Source organism: Sander lucioperca, chromosome 15 (assembly GCF_008315115.2).
Source record: "Sander lucioperca isolate FBNREF2018 chromosome 15, SLUC_FBN_1.2, whole genome shotgun sequence".
In the NCBI taxonomy this organism is placed as follows: Eukaryota; Metazoa; Chordata; class Actinopteri; order Perciformes; family Percidae; genus Sander; species Sander lucioperca.
Window position 1 is genome coordinate 25,207,034 of NC_050187.1, and position 21,542 is coordinate 25,228,575.

The following is a 21,542-nucleotide window of genomic DNA, read 5'->3' on the forward strand; positions in this document are numbered from 1 at the left end:
CAGCCTCTGATGTGTACAGCATGAAGACCAGGATGACGGAGATTTATTGAGTGACATTTCATTTAGGAAGAGAAACAGAAAGAAAAAAGTAGTGCTACACAGTTGTTCTGATTATGGGAAGGAGGAATTAGGTGACTGTGGTTTCTGTGCTGCGAATATCAGGCGGCTTCTATTTCAATATATATATATATATATATATATACATCCATGAAGACGCCACAAGAGAGAATGCATTACAGATGTAACTCTTAGGATACATTCTGTCTCCAGAAGAAAGCAAAGGACACAACTTCCCCTTTAGCTGCTGCTTCACAGCCATGGACACACTTTAATATGGGGGGGATCACGTCTTGCTGTTATAATTAGAAGCAGAAGCTCATTGCAGACACAGTTGGCGTGAAATGACTTTCTTGGTTCTCTGCATGCAGAAAAGAATGAAACAGAGGAGCAAGAAGCTAAGCAAGAGATTAAAAGAAGACTCTCCAGAAAGGTACTGTAAACCACAAACCACACACACACACACACACACACACACACACACACACACACACACACACACACACAGAAAGAACAGAAATGACTCTGTGAGTCTATATTTAACTGCTAATATGTTTTGCTCCACCTTATAAGTCACGTGAGGAGGCAGAAAAGATGCTTCGTGCAGAGAGATCAGCCCCTCTAGTGGACACAGATAGAATTGCAACTTGTCTTTCAATGGAGAAGTTGGCTGCTTTCTGTCTCTCTAGCTCTTGTGATTATAGATGACATTTGCTTCCCAGAAACCTTTTACATAATCAATATAGGGTACAATAATAAAATGATACATAAGCATATAGGCATGTACAGTATGTAAAACTTTAATATAACTAACTAAAAAGAGAAACATGAAGACCATTCTTGATTTTTGATGTTTATTGTCCAATATCTGTGTGTGTGTGTGTGTGTGTGTGTGTGTGTGTGTGTGTGTGTGTGTGTATAGCTGAGTGTAAGGCCTACAGTGGCAGAGCTTGTCGCTCGCAGGATCCTGCGTTTTAACGAGTATGTGGAGGTAACGGACGCCAAGGATTATGACCGGCGGGCAGACAAACCCTGGACACGGCTTACTCCCGCTGACAAGGTGCTACACTTAATATGCTGCATTGTAAAATCTTGATGATTTTGTTATATTCTTTGATAGGTTGACTACTTTTTTTTCTTTTTATTATGTTGTCAACTTACCAACCTGTTACTAGTCAGTTATGCATGCTCATATACATTTGTAACATTCAGCTTTATATCAGGAAGTGAACTACACGTGGTTAAAGGATGTCAAAGCAGACTGCATTGACAAAAGTACGAGGACACCTGAACATTACACCCATATGTGATTGTAAAATATGTAACTCTAAAAACGTAGGCATTAATTTGATGCTATAACAGCCTTTGTGAAATGTTGGCTGCAGGGATCTACTCCCATTAAGCCACAAGAGCATTAGCGAGGTCGGGTACTGTTGTTGGCAAATAAGGCAGGGCTCACAGTCAGTGTTCCAGTTCATCCAAAAGGTACGGTGGCTGAGACGGTTCAACACAAATGCAAAAGCTACAACACAAACGCAAAAGCCACAACACAAACGTAAAAGCCACAACACAAACGCAAAAGCCACAACACAAACGCAAAAGCCACAACACAAACGCAAAAGCCACAACACAAACGCAAAAGCTACAACACAAACGCAAAAGCTACAACACAAACACAAAAGCCACAACACAAATACATAAGCGACAACAGAAGTGAGTGTGTTGTTGACAAACGGAGCCTGCAGATGAGCAGGGGTCCGTTTCAGGAAGGAGGTTTAACAAACTCTGAGTCTAACCCTGATCTCTGATTTGATTTACCCTGAGATGGAAAACTCTGAGTTTTCGGTTCCAGAACAGCTGATATGAGTTGGTTCAATCAACTCCGAGTATGTTCACGCGCGTGCACCACCACAATAAAAAGGCAGTATGAATGGCGCCATGATACTACGATTCACCATGGTAACAACCACAAACAAACGGGTCGGCGGAAATACTCATGTGCGCAAACAACGAGTTTGAACGTGTATTTTGTTAAAAAAGCAAGAGAGCGGTTGCTGCTGCAACAGAGAGAGAATTGTTGTGGGAGAAAATTGCTGCTCGAGTCAATGCGTAAGCTTTAACAGTGTATTAATTTCATATTTAATCACAGTTAACTTATAATATTACTGGTGAAAACTGGAATTGTATTACACCTATAATTTCATTTGGGTGCAATCCTGCGGGCGAAAAAGTAAGCTAGGCCTACTACTATATCCCATTCTGAGGCTGCAGCACCATGATCATTAACAGAACTATAATGTATAATACTTTATTTCTTTTTAATGGCTCTCACTGGTTTGTGTCCAGGAAACAACTACAAAAAACGTTTCAGAGCGAGTCACACTTTTCTGACGGCTACAGTGGCTTCACTATTACAGTATGATCCACATCACCAATAAAGATAAATGCCATTTGCAAAAAATGTAATGCGACACAAAGAATCTGCTGGGATGTTAAAGCATGTCCACGATGGTGGATGTTAGTGATATGAGGACGGATAAGGTAGCCTATGGACTGTGAAAAAATGTGGAAATGAAAATACATTTAGTCGGGACTCAATATCATCTCCCGACGTAAACTCTCTGTGAAGTAATACAGCTTTTCATCAACGGGATCGTCGACAAAAGGACATGACATGTTTGAGAAAAAAACGTTTTATAATCTGCCTAACAATAAGTTTTATTTATTAAGTTTTTATTCTAGCAGATAACAAACTGCATTAAAATGCGCCTGATACTGACTGAATGAATGAATGAGGAAATAAGAGAGGAGAAACCCAGAGTTTTCTCGTGCAAACTCAAGGTTTCTTGAAGAAAACCTGCTCCCGAGCAGGTTAGGTTCACAGACTCAGTTACCATAGTAACTAACTCTGAGGTTAAGTTACCTCTCTTTTTGAAACGGAAAACCCAGAGTTTCCCTCATCTCAGGGTTAACAAACTCAGAGTTTTCACTAAACCTGCTTTCTGAAATGGACCCCAGGAGGAAAGTTCTTGTATGTTTGAGAAGTAAGAGAAACATGGTTCCTGGCTAATTATGATTACTGACCTCTACGTGATTGTCACAAATAAGCAATGTTGTTCAATATCTTTGTATTTTCATATGTATGTACGAAGGAAAGTGTGTGTGTGTGTGTGTGTGTGTGTGTGTGTGTGTGTGTGTGTGTGTGTGTGTGTGTGTGTGTGTGTGTGTGTGCGTGCGTGCGTGCGTGCGTGCATGCGTGCGTGCGTGCCTATTTGTAGGGTAAGACTGAGGACGTGCAACAAAACCATAGACTGAACAAATGGTAATATACAGTCTATGAACAAACCCTTTTACATGGCTTAAAATACAGTGTAAACACAAGAGTCCACAGTCTGAATTCTATTTATTTACTTATTTTATTTTCCAGTAGTAAGCACGAAGCAAGGTCATGGTTAAAATTTCATTCAGACCAACCCGTGTACAGTTGATACAGTTAACAAGTTACAAGCACGTAACAGTGGGATATAATATTTGTGTGATTTAAGCAGCTTCACTAAACGTGACAAACTATAGACTTTAAACGTAGCACTCGCGCGTTAATAGACGCTGGGCGCCATTTAGATAACGTTATAGTTGTAGCTTTGTAGCCTAAATGGCAGAGTAGATACATATGAAAATAAAAAAAGATATTGAACAACATTGTTTATTTGTGACAATCACGTAGCGACAGTAATCATAATTAGCAAGGAACCATGTTTCACTTACTTCTCAAACATACAAGAACTTTCCTTCTGCTCATACGCCGGTTCCGTTTGTCAACAACACACTCACTTCCGTTGACGCTTATGTATTTGTGTTGTCGCTTTTGTATTTGTGTTGTAGCTTTTGCGTAGTATTGTGGTCATCTCAGCCACTGTAAAAAAAGTTGTGCTTGGAGTTGATGTCAGGGCTCTGTGCAGTTCTTCCCCTTCAAACTCAGAAACCCTTATTTTTGTGGACCTCTCTTGTTGCACAGGGACACATAAAAAAAACCAAACCAAGTGCATGCATCTACCAGATCTACTGTACAAATCATATCTTTACAAACCTAATAGGAGAAAGGCCTTCAGGGTGTGCAGGCGGGCAGTTTCCATGTCAAGCCTGCCCTCTGCTGTTGATGTTTAGGACTACACAGCATCACAGACCATAGACCTCCTGAACACTGAACCCTCACAGACTTTAATTTCCATCAAAGAACAAGTGACTGAGTGCAAGAGGGTGGCACAAATGCTGTATGAGGAAAGCAACAGGACTTCACGTTACCTGAGGGATCTTTGTTGCCAGTCAAATGCAAGGCTCAGTTTTCAAGAGTTTGTTCTGCACTTTCTGAATACAATAATCCTGTATATTATCATTTATGTTGTTTAATAACAACATAAAAAAAATGAAATCAACAAAATCATGCCCTAAGAGAACAAAGAACAATGCACATGTTTGCTGCTGTGGACTGTCAACGTTACATTACATTACTTTGAATTGTGAGTAGTTCCCTGAAGCGAAGTCTGCAGCTGTGCAGAATTATGGAAAAGATGCAAAAAAAGCTCAAAAAGTCCATATGAGAGGCCACAGACTGGACGTCATCGGAGTAGAAAACACAGCTGCGTAATAGCTATGTTTTGATGTTGTGTGCGTGTATTGGGAGAACAGGTGGCCTTGTCCTGCTAGGTGCATTTTTATCAGTGTGTGTGTTGGTTGTGTTCTGCCCCTCAGGCTGCTATCCGTAAGGAGCTGAATGAGTTTAAGAGCCGAGAGATGGAGGTTCATGAAGACAGCAAACAGTTCACCAGGTACTCGATGACCTTCACCCCTTATCCAACTCTGACGATAACTCGCGCTTGTAATTTATCACTGTACATCCTGCTGTTTATTAGCTCACATTGATCAATATTTAATATATTACTGTAATCCCCCAAAGCCATTTCAACTAACATTAAAGTCATGATATACACACCTGGGTCGACTCCAGTTCATTAGCCTGAGGCATTGATTGCCAATAAAGTCAAGGTTCTCTCTCTCATATGTTATTAGATCTGCGGGTAATGGTTTTATATTGTATCGCTGTACAGAACACAGAGAGATTAAGTCCACCAGTAACAACTAATATACCTTTTAATTAAATATATTTCCAAAAAAAACAACAGTGTTTCATTAATATCAGTTAAATGTGGATTTACCTTTAGTAGAAATGTGTCAATATTTGTTACTTCCACTGTTTGCATTAGTAGTTGTCAAGCTGCATTTGAGGCACACAAGTATATATCATCAGCACACTGACCACTGCACGCAACATGATTGCAGCGGCCAGGCAACTCCCGTTCGAGCATATGACTTCGAGCATATGACTTTCGTCGCACATAGCTTCCACCGAGCCATCACAGTTTCTCTCACATCTTGGATTGTTGCAATAATAATAAACATTTGCGTAAATCAAGCATATTCGTCTGCTCCCATGTTGATAAGAGCATTAAAAACTTATATCCCTAAAAATATCCCTTTTTTAAAGTACATTTACAACAGATACATTTGTGATTAATTGCGATTAAATATTATAATCGATTGACCGCCCTAAAAAAAAATATATATATATATATATATATTTTTTAGGGCGGTCAATGATGTAAATTTGCAATTTGAGACAGAGACCTGTTTATATCTTTATGACCCATACTTTTAACCTGATTTTGGCATTGTATATATTTTGGATTTGCACCTTATTGTTATTGTACTCTTAGACTTTTATAGTTGCACTCTTCCACCTTGTATTGAAACTGCTGCACATTAATTTCCCTTTGGATAAATAACGTTTTATCTTTTGTATTCCATAAAAACTAATGAAACCAATAGCACCTTTATCTGTTGCTGCAGCATTTAGATCCATCATATAAACATCATTACACCAAACGATTTTCATTCTCTAAAGCAATTAGCTGCAGCTCAAAGTGACAATAAATTCATTTTCGAAGGACGGGTGTTTGAGGAGTGTTTTTGTCCCTGGTGAAGATCCATATCTGATCAAAACACAACAGTAGATAATTGAATGTATTACTGGATTATGAAAAAGTGTGCATATTCTAATTTTGCCATGAATATTTGTTGCTTGATAAAGCACTTTCTTGATTTAGAGATGTCACTTAAAAAAAAAAGTTAGAAGGAATAAGAACACGTGTCATTTGTTAAAACTAATTTGATTGCAACCCATGTAACCCTAAACTATGCTATGCACGTATATCTTTGCTCTGCAGTGAGCAACAGCAACAAGAATGAACAATGTCATTTATATTGATTAATTTTATAATTGTGTGTGTGTATTGAATTTTCCTAAACTAAGCCTGTGTGTTTGTATTTTTAGATTCCATCGGCCCTAAGCGTTCTCACTGTCAGCTGGACGTCAGCACCACAAGCTCTCCGGTCCACAGCTCCCAGCAGTCTCCCAGTCCTCCAGATCCTCCAGATCCTCAGTACACAGATTAGTCCACTTTGCTTTGGGATCCTCTTGCGCCTGATGATATGTATTTCTGTCTAAAGTGACAGCTACAGGTGTGTCTTAAGGCCTTGGCCATCCGTGAAACATTTGCACATATCTATAGTCAGAACAGTGGTGTGTATAGCACTCTGATTAGATTATTTATTATAGATAGCCAGAACCTGCTGGTTTTTTTATGTTTTGTTTGTTTGTTTTTTTGTTTTACTTCAGGCCTTGTCATGAGGTTCCAGGGAGGAAAAATGTGCAAAATCACCCTCTTAGTAGTGAATGTGGCTCAGTTGTATTAAAGTGTTAGCGTACTTGCCAAGGTATGCCTTGTCATAAACTGCCAAATGGCCATATGTGGGCATCCTCCTAGAACAGGAAATGGGAGTGATTGGATGGTTGCGTGCTGATGTCAGTGCCTGTGTCATAGATCAGAGGGGAGGAGAGGCAGATTGTTCTGCTCCGATGTGCCTCTCGGAGTTAAATCTGAAATACTGCAGTTCATTTTTAGACATATTTAAAGTATATTGCCACTAGAGGGCATTATATCATAAGAGTTATAGACTGTGAGGATGAAGATGTGTATATAGATGAAGAATAATCTGCAAGTGTTATATTTATAACTGCTGAAGCTGAGGGATCGGTGGACACCTGAGGCTTTAATAGTGAAGTGCAATGAAAATCCCTCTGCCATCACAGCCATTTGTAATCCGCACACAATGATCATGTACTATTATATATCTTGTGTTGAGTTATTACGTGCAAACCTCTGTTCACAGAGTGCTGGATTTTGCTGTTACTTCAGTTTTCATTTTAGGCTTTTGGCTGGATCTCTTTCTCAGAGAGACTTGGTGCCAAAGAAAAAGCAGGAATTTGATTGTTTGCTGGTCTTCTTATTTGAAAGTTTTGACTTTGTTTGGCAAACTTCCTATGGTGGATTTATGAATAGAGAACAGGCACTGAGAGTGTCACCACTGAAGCAATCTAAAGGCCTCTCGAGGAAGTCGAGAAGTACTTAATTTTCCATTTCCTTGAACATGCTTTTGCAATTTAATCTGTCAGCCTGTGACCCTCAAGAGAGACTTGCTCACAAGTGGTCCTTTTACACCTTGCCCTAACATGCACCTTGAATCCATATCATATCAGCACAGTTTGATACACTCTTTTGTTCCTGAGAAATTAAAGGAATTGATAAATGTTTTGGGAAATACAGTAGAGCTGAAACAATTAGACAATTTTCAAAAACTTAATTTGCAACTATTTTCATAATTGATTTATAATTTCATATATTTTTAGCAAAAATGTCCAAGACATTGCTGAACAGGTGGGGATTTAATGCAGTTTTTATCATATACGACATCAAACTGAATACTGTTAGGATTCGGACCGAATCGTATTAACAGGCAATTTTAATATGTTAACTCTGGGAAGTTATAATGGAAATTTTCCATTATTTTCTGACATTTTTTAAATGAAACGATTAATCAATTAATAGATAAAATAATCAGTAGATTGATCTACAGTCAAAATAATAATTAGTTGCAGCGCTAAAATGCACATATTCACTTTCTTGTTGAGTGTTCGCTGAGAAGATCGATTCCACCAGTTGGTGATTAACTTAGCTCAGCATAAACACTGGGAGCAGGGGGTAATCGCTAGCCTGCCTCTTCACATTTCGGCTTTTGTACATATTAAAGACAATATGTTTATTAAGAGGTGCTGGTAGACTTTTTTTATCCTTTGAACAGAGCCACCTAGCTGTTTCCCCCTGTTTCTGTTCTTCATGCTAAGCTAAGCTTATCACCAGCTGGTTGTAGCACCATAAATAGCGCAGACATTAGAGTGGTATCAATCCTCTCATCTAACTCTCAGCAAAAATGTGAATGAGAGTATTTCACAAAATGTCAAACTTTTCCTTTCATATCACACGTATGGCAAAACTAAAATTATGATACGCGTTATAGATACGTGTATACTTAAGCAGGGACAAGGAAGGTTATGAAGCAGCACAATGCATTTCTTGGTCCATTTTATACTCCAATGCTCTTGTATTTTGTGCACTCCTGGAAAGATGTTTAGACTTTCATAAGTCTGAATTGATTTTTCTTGGGAGGAGAATAAATACAAATAGGTAATGCAGTTGGCTGCACAACAACTTAACTACACTCAAGAAGATTTGCCTTTGTTTAAATGTGCAGATACACAGAAATGTTAGTGTGTGTGTGTAGATTAATGGTTTGTTAGCAACATGGCTGAGATGGTTTGGCCATTCATATTTGGTGCATTTATAGATTGTATGCTTCAACGTGCTCCAAATACTCAAGATGTATGTTAATGCAATGCTTTGTAAACCCAAAATGTAAAGGGGATCAATTCATGATTATTTGTTTCTTCGTGAATGCCAGAATGTTTCGCTGAGCTATCAGAAAAATAAAGCTCAGAAAAGTCAGAGGTGAAATGTAGAAGGACAGAGAGAACCTGAACCGATAACTTCCTCTCCAAAATATTTTAGGACTAATATAGAAAACAGGGACAGAAGAAAAAAACAAAACATGGCGTGGATGTTCACATAAGATTTAAACAAAAACGTTTTTTTTTCCTCCCAGCATATTTGGACTATAAAGGAGATGTTGGCTGAAAAGTGATAGACAGATTGAGCTTGCTGACATCCAAAGGCGTGTGTTCTCACAATAGACCTCCAACCTCGACGACACTCGTCATTCTTGCTTCTGAATGTGCAGAGGTTGTAACCTTGGTTGTAACATGAAATGATGTACAGCGATGGGAAATAACCAACAGTATTCATTCATGACAATGTCTATGTTGTTATATGTATTGATCATTTTGTACATAATGTATATCGAGCATGTGCATATTGAAATCAATTTTACTACCAATATGATACAATAGAACTTTGATGTCAATGTTTTAAGCTCTGATTTTAGTTGTCTTGTTTTTTTATGATCCCCAGACATTAATAATGAAATGAACAGTCCAGTACATGTATCAGTGTTGTTTCTAGGCAGCATATTAAGCACAGTATGTTGAATAACTGTCACGTCTTTTCCAAACCTACCTGTTTCCTAAACACCACCATGGACAAGCCACTTTACAGATAGTGGTAAATCTCTCACTGCTTATTTTGTCTTCTGTTCCACTTTCACTTTAACTGAAGTTAGCAGGTGAAATGCAATATATATTTAATGGATGGAGACAGTTTAAAAGCAATTTATAGCCTAATCCTTTCTGGACTTCACTTCTGATTTATTTCTTCAGATGACCCTAGGTCACCTTGCACAAACTAGAAAAAAACAAACCGGATGTGACTTGAAATTTAAACTACATTGATTTAGGCACAGTATGTAATCCAAGTAAGTAAACATGAGTCTGATCAGTTGCATATAGTGTGAAATTAGCTTCTATGAAGGTGAACATACTGCAGCAAATAATGTAATAAAAATGTTAGCACAAATTAGAAGTCTTGGTGGATCAGCTTCAATTCTGTCATGGCTGAGTAAACATGAATATGCTGCTTGAATCTTTGTAGAAAAGAAAATCTCTGAAGCATAACTGGTACCATTTATTTTAACCCAGCCTATTTAGCATTTATAAGCAGTTTATAGTCAATGAGTAAATGGTTATGTAGGTGTAAGCAGATTGGCTATAACCAATATTTTTCTGAAAATATATCAAGTGACAATGTGAAAAGGGTCGCTCATGATGATAAACCAGAGATTTATCACCCAAATCTGCAGCTTCCCCCGGCTTTACCAAGATTTACAGTGAGTTTCAGCCAAGCGGCAACCTCCATTGATGAAAAATGAAGCCGACGTGGAAGTGCCAAAACTGCAGTTCCTCAAATGACCACTTGAGGCTGGCTCCAAAAAGGAACCAATCCCCATAAACCTCCATGTTAAATGTACTAATTTACGGCAGAATTAAGCATTTTTACAGCCTTTTCCAAAAACGATTTTGGTCTCTTTAGCTAAGTTCCCGCTTCATGACAACTGTATAGGGGGTGGATCACCCGTTCAAATCATATTAAGGCTCAAAGTTATGCATAATTAAGGGTGTCCTGCTTTGAGTGACAAGTAGCTGCCATCACAGGAGGCGAGTATTAACTTGTAGGCTTCATTCGGCCCCCCTCAGCTCCATCTCTTTGCCCATTTTTGGATTAGCCGACGTCAGGCACTGCCAAGATGGCGACAGCCAGAACCACCGGGAGCCGCCAATTTTTAGCTTAATTTTGGCTCTTAAGAAACCTATGGGTGACGTCAGAGACTATTGCATATTTTATACAGTCTGTGGTTTCAGCTCATTGTTTAGCTGTTCGGTTCACGACTTTACTGTTTTGGTTCACTTTCACCACTCTCATAGTGTCATTGTCGGCTGCGGCATGCAGCTGTTTTCAGCTGTTAAAAACCTACTGAACACTACCTGCTCAGCACGAGACTAGTTAGTAACTAGCTGGTAAACAAAGTGGAGAAATTAGCACCTAAAGAGACATATATTTCCTTCAGGAGTTGGTAGAGACCAAAACGGAGATTAAACAGAGTGAATTTGGGATTTACATTTGCCAGTTGGGCTGAAACATGACTCCAAATGAATAATATTGTTGCTCCGTATCTGATGAATGTGTAAATAAGCAACTGTTTGCCATATCAATTTAAAAGTTGATAATATGTCAATACTGTGTTCACAACATGTTTCCGCTGCCAACAAGTTATTGCAAGTTTAAATATTATAACATTAACATTCATAATCCTATATAATGATGTCTACACATGTTTTGGACCCATACTTATAAATGGTTTCAAACCTGTCTGAATAATTTCTACATGTATATGAATAGTTGTTAAATGCTTTGTTACACTAAGGATTAGTTGCAATAACAGTTGTTATACTAAACTATCAATCATTCATTCATTAGCTGTTTATACACCTATTATGGATGCTTAATCAAAAAATGTATAATTGGTGACAAATTACATTAAACACTTAAAAATGTCTTTCTATTGGTTTACAACTACATTATAGTGTTACAAACCATGTATTAAGTGTTTATAAACTGCTTATAAATGCTAAATAGAGATAATAGGAGGAGAATAAGAAGCTTTAGAAATCTTACTTGTTTGTGAATCTCCAGGGAAGAGCTCTATTTTAAAACAGGTGACTTTATTTTTTTGCAACACTGATACATAAATCCCTATTTTAGTCCAGAATTAGCATCTAGACAAAGCAGTTGAGAGCGTGGAAAAGCCTTGACAGTTGGTGTTCTAACCAGTCAGTATTAATCACAAGGAGCGAGTCCTGTAAAAACTTTAATGGCTGCAGTCTGTTTCATCTCATCTTGTATGGAACTAAATAAAGCTTCTGAGACCCGAATGTTGTAACACACCCCACATTTCTCTGCAACGTTGATAACTTGGAATATGTGAAAGTAAAGTATCAAAAATGTCCTGCCGTTAGATTTCAAAAAGTATTTCTCTAAGATTCCAGTTGAGGGGGTTCATTCACAGACACATGCTTTTCCCATCCGCTGCTGTTCATTTGCAGTACTGGAGGCTTCCACCAGTTCATGAAAATGTTTACATTTGAGGATGTCTGCTGTTGTAATGGTGCTTGAGGCTTCCACAAATCCCCCCCCCCCCAAATCAAATCACAGAGCCATAATCAGGCTGGTGTTGACCGAAAGCCTTTAATGTTAATGTGTTTTTTCTTGATCATGTGAAATCCACAGTAAGGTATGTGATTTGCTGGGGATTTTGTGTCGGTCAGTCTCAATATAAACCCTACAATTTTAAATGCATTGACAGTCTTTGAAATGCATTGTTTTTTAATTGATCTTTGAAGTCGCAAGATGATGTCATACATCCCAAAAACAGCTACTGTTACGTCCAAACAGTGTATATTGTTTTTGTATATAAAGAACCATGGAAAAATATCTATTTTTGTCAGTTTCTTTTTCTTCTTGTTTCATAAGATCAGCATAGAAGTATATCTGAAGTAGATAAGTAGACTTGAGCATATTACACAGTCTAAAAAAAAATGTGTGAGTAACATGGAAGCAAACAGAAGAGCCAGATAACATGCCCAACAAGCATGTAAGAAAAAGCGGTTTCCTTGATCCCCCTTCTCTCTTTTCTATCACTGTAAATTGCTGGCTGCACTCCTCAGAGCTGGTTTTAGGAGGAATATCCTTGAGACATGAAATGGAAAGAGTCTCGGTAGGGTTTTATTTTTAAATACATTACATCATTTCTTGAAGATTTCCTGAAATAATTAAAAAATGTGCCAATTTGGAATTTTTCCATTGATGTCATAAAGATGGCTAAGAGAGATATTTACAGCCTAGACGCTTAAAGGTGTAGCAATTAGTGACAATTAAGCCTTTCAAGGATATTAGATTTTTTCTTTTTAAATTGAAAAAAAAAAAAAATCTTTACCAGCTTTTCTCATCCCCTTCATGTGCCCTGAATTTGAATAATTGTCGAGGATGACAGCGTAATTGCTCTTTAGAAATCTGCATTGAACCGTGCTGGACCTTTAGCTCTTGCTGAGTTTCTGCTTGGGTTACAAAAGGACAAACGATGTTGCTAAAAGGGATGCATTTTTATAAGCATCTTCAGCCTCCAATTTCCAAACACAATGTGACAAACAGCTTTGAGTTGAATGGCTTTACTCTGCCGTGCCATTAAAACTACATTTTGCCAAATAGATTTCCAATGAATATTCCAGTTAAATGCGAGCTCTATGAATGCTGTTTGTTTGCACTGTTTTGATATCATGCTTGCTTGCACGTAGGCAAGGCAAGGCAGCTTTATTTGTATAGCACATTTCAGCAACAGGGCAATTCATAGTGCTTTACATAAAACATTAAAGAGCCGTTAAAAACGATTAAAAAATTAAAAACAGATACAATACGAGAATAAAATGTACATTGCAGTATAAAAAATTAACAATTATTTAAAGAAAGGCAACATAAAAAAAATAGAATTTCATTGTATCAGAGTGCATGGCATCTTGATGCGTGTTGCATACATTTTTACATTTGAGCGAGTATTTTAGTATATGTGTATTTTGGTTGATATGAATACCAGCCCTATCCATCAGCCTCACCCTGAGTACGAGCCTGCCAGCTTTTAAGAGGATGTGATCATAGTGGAGTTTGATCTGAAGAGGAGGACAAGAAATTGAAAGAGATTGAAGGAGGAACGAGGAGATTCAGAAAGAGATTGCGTAGACAGAGATTGTGAATCACCAGTGGGGCTTCAACTTAAAAGACCTTCTCTGATAACCTGCAGGCTTTGGAATTGATTTTACAGAACAAATGTGCTACAGCTTGACCTCAGTGACAGGAAACGTGTGATTCAAGTTTTTGATTTGCTTGTGATGTACGCCCACTTGTCAACTATTCTGACAGTGCTGATAATCTGTTTTATAGAGCAAAGGAGGACAGCAAGATAACTGTAGCAGCTGGCACTTATATCTGAAAGATGCACTGCTGGACCACAGTGATCATAAACCTCTTGCTCTCTCTCTCTAAGTCTCTCTCTCTCTCTCACACACACACACACACACACCTCTCACACCTGACCACACTCAGCCCTTAAATCCTGTGTTAAACAGCCAATCTTCTCCAAAAGGTTTTAGCCCCCAGAGTCACAGTAGCTGTAAAAAACAAACACACACGACTCTCACTCACACACACACACACACACACACACACACACACACACACACACACACACACTCCCCACATTAATGAAGTTTCCCAGGCAGGATGGGAAGGCAGTTTCGTCCCTGGCACACTGCCTGGAGGTCTGGGCTGTAATGTAGGTCTGCTACTCAACTGAAAAAGGGTGGATAGTAAGCATCAGTCTAATACCCTGTCAGGTTACAAAAAGTGTAATTATTAAAATGTTTGTTCCACCCAGTCTTCCCGTTCAAATTACAGTTATTCCACTTCTAAAATTACTTGCACTCTTCGCAAAAAAATAGTAAAAGGTTATGAAAGATTAACAACGCAGGGAAGAAAAATAAATAATACTAAAACAAAGTCAGCTTTCAATTTTCTCTGCTCAGAAATGTCATGAAAAGGATGTTGTTCTGTAAGAAGTAAGGGTGACAACCTGTATTTCAAAAAGACTCCACTTAAGCTGGATTTGTCATTGCACAAATGACCAAAAACTCATTAAGGAATTTTATAATAAAATAATTTACTTTCCTCCTCTGAGTGCCATTATTGCATTTCTGTTTGCATTTATTCAGAGAAAATGATGCCAGAAACGCACTGCGGCATTCTTCGCAGAAAATATTCAGTGTTTTTCCTCGCTGCAGAGTCATTACTTTGTGTCGTTTATCTTGGATGTTTCCACTCCGCTGGTAAGCCTGTCTGAGCAGTAGAGATGGAGAAAGAAAGAAGGAACATAAAGTGGGAGAAAAGGAAGAAGTGATGAGGTTTGCAGAAGGGCGTGTAAACAGTAAAGAAGATAGGAGTTTACTGGAGGAGAACAACAGAGAAAGAGGGTTAAGCCAGATAGATAGATAAAACAGGTGGGTGGCAGAGAAGGGCAAAGATAATTGGATTGTGGGAGCAGTCATATTTGACGAGGGTGCATGTGCTGCCTGGACCTTTTAACCATTTGGCTGAGGTCCTGCGTAATCAGAGGAGAACCGAACAAGATGCTCACATCAGCATGAACACAGAAAGGCCAAGTGGTTATTAGAAGATGCCATACACTGTGCCAGAAACTATTTAAAAATGTAAACACACAGAGATGTCAATGCAGTTTTCAGTCTAACTCTAGCTTTTAAAGGATGATGTGAAGGAATAGAATTAATTGTCTAGACCAGGGGTCTTCAATGTTTTTTAGGCCAAGGACGCCTTAGCTGAAAGAGAGACGGAGCAGGGACCCCCCGCACATTTATAAAAATTGAGTTGCGTATTAAACTGTTCCTACAATAACGTGTAGGGCGGCCTAAAGCCTTCATACATACCTTTTTATGGTGCATACATTACTAAACTATTACAATAATAATTATTGATATATTTATACATCATGTTTTAATGTTAAACATACATGTAGCACAGTGAATCCTTTAGCTTAACTGTATATGTGATGGCTACCTTAGTGGCTATCTTACCTACAGGCTGATAAGCCTGTCATCATTGTGTAAATTTAAAAACAAATCACAGATATGCCAATTTATCTTTGCTAATAATATGTTGGACTCGTGTTTATGTATATTTTCATACATATTAACTTTTGATGATTGATGAATGATTATTAATTATATATTTAATGCCTGTACAAGATTTCATGGCAATCCATCCAATAGTTGATATATTTCAGTATGGATTGAAGTGACACACCATCCTTAGAGCTGCACCAGTGTGGCTAAAATGGCAACATATTCCACTGGTGTGATCATCTATACCAGCATGTAACACAGGTTTATGGGCTACAGCTACACAGAAGTGGATACATTACCAAACCTTATTCTTATTCATTACCCTAAAAACACTATGTTGAAAATATACAAGGACGTCAATTTTGTTTTTGTGTGTAAAGCCAAATTCTATTTCTGCTGGTTCCAGGTTTGTCTCATAATATAGCACAGCTGCTGAGCTTTACTTTGCAATTCATTTCTTTTTTTGTTTTTGTGGATTTAGATCAATACCTTCAAAACCAGAGGGATATGAAATGGAAGTAGAAAATATCCATAGTATACATTTAGAAACAAAAGACATTTTATTCCAGAAATATTAGGAACCATCCATCAGCTCAGGGGCCTATTAGGTTTTTAATATATACAGTGCTCAGCATAAATGAGTACAACCATGCTAAATTTGACTAAAAAGAGGAATAAAAAAAATTCTTATGCCTTAATTAAAAAAATGAGGAAAAATCCAACATTTCAGGACACCAATTTTCTTTGTGAATGAATAATGTATCGTGAATACATAAATGTTCTTCCTTAAAATACAGGGGGCATAAGTGAGTACACCCCTATGTTAAATTCCCACAGAGGCAGGCAGATTTTTATTTTTAAAGGCCAGTTATTTCATGGATCCAGGATACTATGCATCCTGATAAAGTTCCCTTAGCCTTTGGAATTAAAATAGCCCCACATCATCACATACCCACGTACCATATGGGTACTTTCCATAAAATCATAAGGAAGAACATTTATTTATTTATCATACATTATTCAGTCACAAAGAAAATTTGTGTCCTTAAAGGTTGGATTTTTCCTCATTTTTTTAATTAAGGCACTAAGTTCAATTTCCAAAAGATGATTTTCTATTCCTCTTTTTAGTCAAATTTAGCATGGGTGTACTCATTTATGCTGCGCACTGTATATTCACCTCAGGATGTGTGTTATGAGTATACAAAACTTGTTGATGTCCCTGCACTGTAAAAGTCTTTATGGTGTGTATGTGTGTGTTGGCAGGCAGGACATAGTATTTATAGTGAAGGTCTGCAGAAGGAAAAAATAAAACTGAGCAAGCTGTTTCACTCACACGTTTCCCTTTGCTGTATAAAAACACTTAAAGATAGAAGACATAAAAGGGGAGAGGGGGGGAATGACATGCAGCAAAGGGCCGCAGGTCGGAGTCGAACCCGCGGCCACTGCATCAAGGAGAAAACCTCCATATAAACTCAGCAAAAAAAGAAACGCCCCTTTTTCAGGACACTGTATTTTAAAGATACTTTTGTAAAAAATCAAAATAACTTTAGAGATCTTCATTGTAAAGGGTTTAAACAATGTTTCCCATGCTTGTTCAATGAACCATAAACAATTAATGAGCATGCACCTGTTGAACAGTCGAAAAGACAATAACAGCTTAAGGGCGGTAGGCAATTAAGGTCACAGTTAAAAGATAATTAGGAAGGTAAAGAGACCTTTTTACTGACTCTGAAAAACACCAAAAGAAAGATGCCCAGGGTCCCTGCTAATCTGCATGAACGTGCCTTAGGCATGGTGCAAGGAGGCATGAGGACAGCAGATGTTGCCAGGGCAATACATTGCAATGTCCCTACTGTGAGACGCCTAAGACAGAGCTACAGGGAGACAGGAAGCACAGCTGATCGTCCTCGCAGTGGCAGACCACGTGTAACAACACCTGCATAGGATCGGTACATCCGAATATCACACCTGCGGGGTACAGGATGGCAACAACAACCGCAAGAACTGGCCAGTCTGGTGCAGTACATGAGGAGGAGATGCACTGCAGTATTTAATGCAGCTGGTGGCCACACCAGATACTGACCCCTTCCCCTCCCTCTCCCCCCTCATCCTTTGTTCAGGGACACATTATTCCATTTCTGTTAGTCACATGTCTGTGAAAAGTGTTCAGTTTATGTCTTAGTTGTTAAATCTTTTAATTTGCATGCAACTATTGGCATATGTTATGTTTGCTTAAAATATAAAAGCAGTTGAAAGTGACAGGACATTTCTTTTTTTGCTGAGTATATGTGCGCCCGCTCTACCAACTGAGCTAACCCAGCCACCTTGCTGTCTTCTTTAGAGAAAACCATAAACTGGAGAATACTCTCTCTCAGAGTGCTTCACCTACAACGTGGGTGTTATTAGCTGTATTTGAGAGCCTGTAATCAAAGTACACCCACCTGCAATCCGTATTCCCATTAAAAAAGGAGAGTCCATCTCCACTTATGTCACTGGACAGGCCACTAACTAAGGAGCAGACTTCTATTTATGTGCTCAGAGAGAACAAGTCAAGCAGTTTATGTGTGTGACACACCGACAGACCTCGCGCTGCTTTCATGCCTGACTGACTTGGCAGCACCGTCTTCACGACTCTCACAGTGAGGACAGATGGTGAGGACTTACCCCAGTAACCATCTAACACACACACACACACACACACACACACACACACACACACACACACACACACAGAGATGTGATGCGCAACACATGAACATCCTTGGCACCCACTGACTTGTCTCTCAATCCAACAATGAGTCATGCATAGCATCCTCTCCCACCAAGTGTCAGTATTTGTGTGTGAATTTGCCTGCCATTATGCTTCGATAAATCACCAAAGTCAGCAAGTGAAACCTCAGCACCTGTTGCTCTTTTCTAGTCACACATCTCACTTTTCCTGCTGCCCACTTCAGTCCAAACAAGAGCCTTGTACCTACTGCAGCTTCAAACACCTAGTCTACTTCAACCACCCTGAGACGATTTACATAAAAAAAATATTTTCTAGTAGCATATTAAACAGACACTCCAAAGGCGCTGATTCAAATTCAACACTGGGATAATTGTCTTAATGTCTGCCATGAGCCGTTTTCATTGCAGTTTCTAAAAAGGGGCCACCGCTTGAGATTACTTGCTTTTCAGATATCTAAATGAAAAGTACCAGACCAGGCAATTTGTACTTGAGTGACATACTGTTCTCTATAAAATAGACAGTACATGGTAAACATGTAGCAATGTACTAATTTATTTCTTCACAATCAGATATAATGAGACACAGTGTATCAGGATGTTTAAGGCATGCACAGCTGATCAGTGTGCACTTAAATGTGTGGGTGGATGATTGGGTACAAATGTGTGTGTACGCCTGAATGTGGTGCATGTGAGGGACTGTGTAGGTGGGCAATAGTTTGATGAATCTGCAAGGCCAAACAAATAAAACTCACTGCTGAAAACATACCACTGTGCAGTATATATGTACATGCAGTTGCTTTATGCTGGATGTTGTTAATGTTCTAGCTTGCAGTTTACATTTTCCAAACTGACCTCAAGTTTGTTGTACTGTAAAATATGTCAATGCAAAAATTGAACTTCATATACTTACATGTATCATATGACTTAACGAATTTGGCACTGCTCTTAAGCTTCACAACACAAAACTATTTCCTACAGTTCCAAACTATGGGGTTATTTAAGCCCTATTTGGAATTTACTTTGATTACTCTGCACATTACAGCTGTATTTTTTTTTTTTCTTTCTCATGTACAGTATATACTTGATACAACACTAATCGTTTGTTAATGTGACCAATTTTCTTTATGCATTGTTCTTCAGTTAATATTTGTTCTGAGCGTGTTTGTGTTGAAGCTGGTGCTCAAGTTTTTTTTTTTTTTTTAAGTGACTATATGTAACTTTTACACGTTTCTGAAATTGTGTAATGTTCCATCTGATGATCATAAATGACCTGTAACAGCAAACGAGACTAACAGTGAAAAAAACGCTAGTTTTATATACAGTAGTTTTTCTTAATGCCACTACCCGGCTCCAATTTTTCCAAGGGGGTAAGCGTGCATCTGGAAAGCGTACCTCCAATGGGGAGATTCTAGGCTAACAAGCCATCACCTCCCGTTAGCATTCCATTGACTCCCATTCATTTTGGTGCCACTTTGAAAGAATAACTTTACATCTGAAGCGTTTAAAGACTTTATTTGTCCATTGTTTATTTCTAAAGAAACACGACAATGTACAAAAGGCTCTATTACCTTGTACCTCACGTTATGGCTCCGTAGCAGACGTTTTTGTAAAAATAGGCTAACGATTGTGTCGTACCACGCAACTTTCTGTCACACAGTAGAGAAATTACCGTATAGTACAGGAGAAGCTTGCAGGCAGTTTCGACTTACATTAGTTGTTTAAGTTTAATTACTAATGTTACCTAGCATTTTAGTTAGCAATAATTAGCCTGTGCCTATGTTATCTCCTTACATATACCTACACTCTCCGTCTCTGCAAGATTCGGAATGATTAAGACTTCTCTCGGCACAGCTACCAGAAGACTTACAACTTTCAGACACTTTCACATCTACGTTGTCAAGCTCAGTTGGAGGCCGCGCAGCACGCTCAGCCATCACCGGAAAAGTGACTTCACTGGTCTCTGTCGGTACTCCATAGAATATATGGTGTCGCTGTGTCCTTTCTTTTACTATCTATGGATTTTTCCTGCAAAGCCACAAAATGATTTACGGCAGGTAGACGGCGCTACAGAGCAGACATTCTGACGGGTCACAGATTTTGGTGTATCACCGGAAAAGCTTGTGTTAGTGTATCCAGCCAGGTAAAAGGTAGCAGGAGATGTCTTTATATAGGCCTAATTGTATTTTAATTTTATTTTAAAAGTTATCTGCTGTAATTATGTCTGATACTGGGGAAGGGCCATCACAGGAAAAAATGATATTAAATGAAAAACAACTAAATTCTAAAAGGGACAGTGAAAGATGACAGGCGAAACAGAGTCAATGTCGGTCGGGCTTTCAAACGATGGAGAAAATTACGGGATTGTAAATGATTCAAAAACGTCCCAGAATTGGCCCTCAGGTATGCAATATGTCTATTTCATTCATAAAATAACTTTACAATGCGCAATGTGGTTGCGAGCCAGTAGCATTACGTCCTCCTTTCATTTAGCGTGGACGTTTTATTCCTTTTAGTCCGTTTTGTGTTGTCCTATTTCCTTTTCCCTCGTCCCCCTGTACTTGTGTAAAGCGTCCATGTGTTTCAGGAAATGCACTATATAAGTTATTACTACGTTGGTTGCTACAACAACCTCTTATTGCTTTGGCTCGTGAGCCGTGACACAGATACATCCAAAACAGGGCTAAGTTACCGTATGCAACACTTGTCTTCACACCAAACGTGAATGGAATTTCCTTATTGTAAATGAATGATTTTCAGCTAAATATTCATCACGACTATATGACCTCCCGGTAATGCTAACTCAGTAATACAGCACCGTAAAGAAAAGACCTTTTCGACAGCAGGTGTGGTTAAAAACACTACCGCTTTTGTCCACAATGGCCGCTAGAATCAACACAAACTGAAAGTTATATAGCCACTTTAAATATCTTTTTTGTGTGACTCTTTTTTTTCCTCTTCTGTCAAATTCATACTGAAGCGACAGAATAAATCTAATACAATATGTTGTATGGATACCATAGAATTTGCCCAATTTGTTCTCTTAATGACATGG

The 21,542-nt window shown here is 38.5% G+C and overlaps 1 protein-coding gene across 5 annotated transcripts in view; it reads left to right on the top strand.

The window, feature by feature from the left end:
- Window positions 1-12,509, top strand: part of phactr2 (phosphatase and actin regulator 2) — a 47,395-nt gene extending 34,886 nt beyond the window's left edge. For all 5 annotated transcript variants that reach the window (XM_035992171.1, XM_031308305.2, XM_031308333.2 and 2 more), the window contains 4 exons: window positions 429-490; window positions 980-1,117; window positions 4,807-4,883; window positions 6,446-12,509. In XM_035992171.1, the coding sequence (XP_035848064.1) occupies window positions 429-490; window positions 980-1,117; window positions 4,807-4,883; window positions 6,446-6,461 (293 nt within the window). In that variant the 3' untranslated portion in view covers window positions 6,462-12,509. The remainder of the gene's footprint in view (window positions 1-428; window positions 491-979; window positions 1,118-4,806; window positions 4,884-6,445) is intronic.
- The last annotated feature ends 9,033 nt before the right edge of the window (window positions 12,510-21,542 follow it).